Here is a 1,329-nt window from a genome sequence, read left to right on the forward strand (position 1 = left end):
TTAAGATTAAAAGTTTTAAATTTAGAAAAAAATGTATTATAATCGGGGATAATACAATACCGTGAGTCTTGTGAACGCTCCCTTTCTATCCCGATTTTAATCCAAACCCCATCGCGACACGGAAACGTTCAGAAGGAAACGGAAACGGTTCACCCTCGAGTAAATCTGCAATTAATTCTTGCATGAAACCGTTACAAATTTATCCACCGTAGATTACTACATGGATGGCCAGAACTTGAGACCACGTAAGTGGAGGACGAAAAATCAGAATTGGGTAAACATTATATATACACGTATTGAAACGAAAGAATTGATATTCAGACCTAGTGAGTGAAGGGCCTTTTTGTATCTATCAGAGGTTTGAGTGAAAATATGAGCACCTCATCCATGATGTCCGGAGCTGATCCAGCAACCCGTGAATCCCCACTCACGGCCAATGACGAATGCCCGGCAGAGGGAGGGCCAAGGGGGCGGGGAAGGCCTAAGGGCTCCAAAAATAGGCCCAAGCCTCTTGTGCCTGCAACCAGTGACTCCCCAGTCACGGCCAATGACGAACGCTCGGGAGAGGGTGGGGCAGTGACGCCAAGGCGGCGCGGCAGGCCCAAAGGCTCCAAAAATAAGGCCAAGGCTCTTGTGCCAAGGCTTTTCGAGATCCCAAGTGGGGAAGACATGAGGATGACTTTGGAGACATTCACACTGGGACGGCAGCTGGGACTCTTCATTCTCAGCGGCAACGGAATGGTAAGGAATGTCACCCTGCACAATCTGGCGGATCCAACGGCAGTGGTGACGTATGGAGGACCGTTGCATATTTTATCGATCTCCGGAGCTTTTCCCCGCACCACCGAGAACCAGCAAGCGACAGAAATCACCGTCAGTCTGAAAGACGTGCGAACTGGTGCCATAGTGGCAGGAACCGTGATGGACAGCCTTCTAGCGTTCGGCCGCGTCTTTCTCATGGCGGGCACAGTCGCGGACATCCACCAGGAGCAGCTGAACGTCCAGCCTGCGCAGGTTTAGCAACGTGGATTGTTCCAGTCGGATCTGACAGAAGCAGAAAGGTAGACAAATATAGTGCGACTTTTTTAGATTTGTCTGGAACGACCAGGTGGTGAAGGGCATATATAGGGTGACTTTTTTAGATTTGTCTTTACTGTTTTCAGGGTTATTGTCTCAGCACGTTTCTTTACCATGAAACTAATTTTGATATTTTTTTGGTTAGTTTTGACATTATTGAGATTATATGTTTTAAACAAAAAAAAATTGGACAATCATAATGAAACCTTATTGCAATGAAGATAGGATGAATAGGATGAATTGTTTTGACTT

The 1,329-nt window shown here is 46.5% G+C and overlaps 1 protein-coding gene across 1 annotated transcript; it reads left to right on the top strand.

Moving 5' to 3' along the window:
• The first annotated feature begins 390 nt into the window (after positions 1-390).
• Positions 391-1,020, top strand: LOC149149060 (AT-hook motif nuclear-localized protein 20-like). Its single transcript, XM_089442374.1, has one exon. The coding sequence runs from the start codon at positions 391-393 to the stop codon at positions 1,018-1,020; it is 630 nt and encodes a 209-aa protein (XP_089298500.1).
• The last annotated feature ends 309 nt before the right edge of the window (positions 1,021-1,329 follow it).

The sequence above is a fragment of the Pinus tabuliformis genome, chromosome 9 (genome assembly GCF_031772625.1).
Source record: "Pinus tabuliformis cultivar Carrire ecotype Pingquan chromosome 9, CPIR1, whole genome shotgun sequence".
NCBI classification, from domain to species: Eukaryota; Viridiplantae; Streptophyta; class Pinopsida; order Pinales; family Pinaceae; genus Pinus; species Pinus tabuliformis.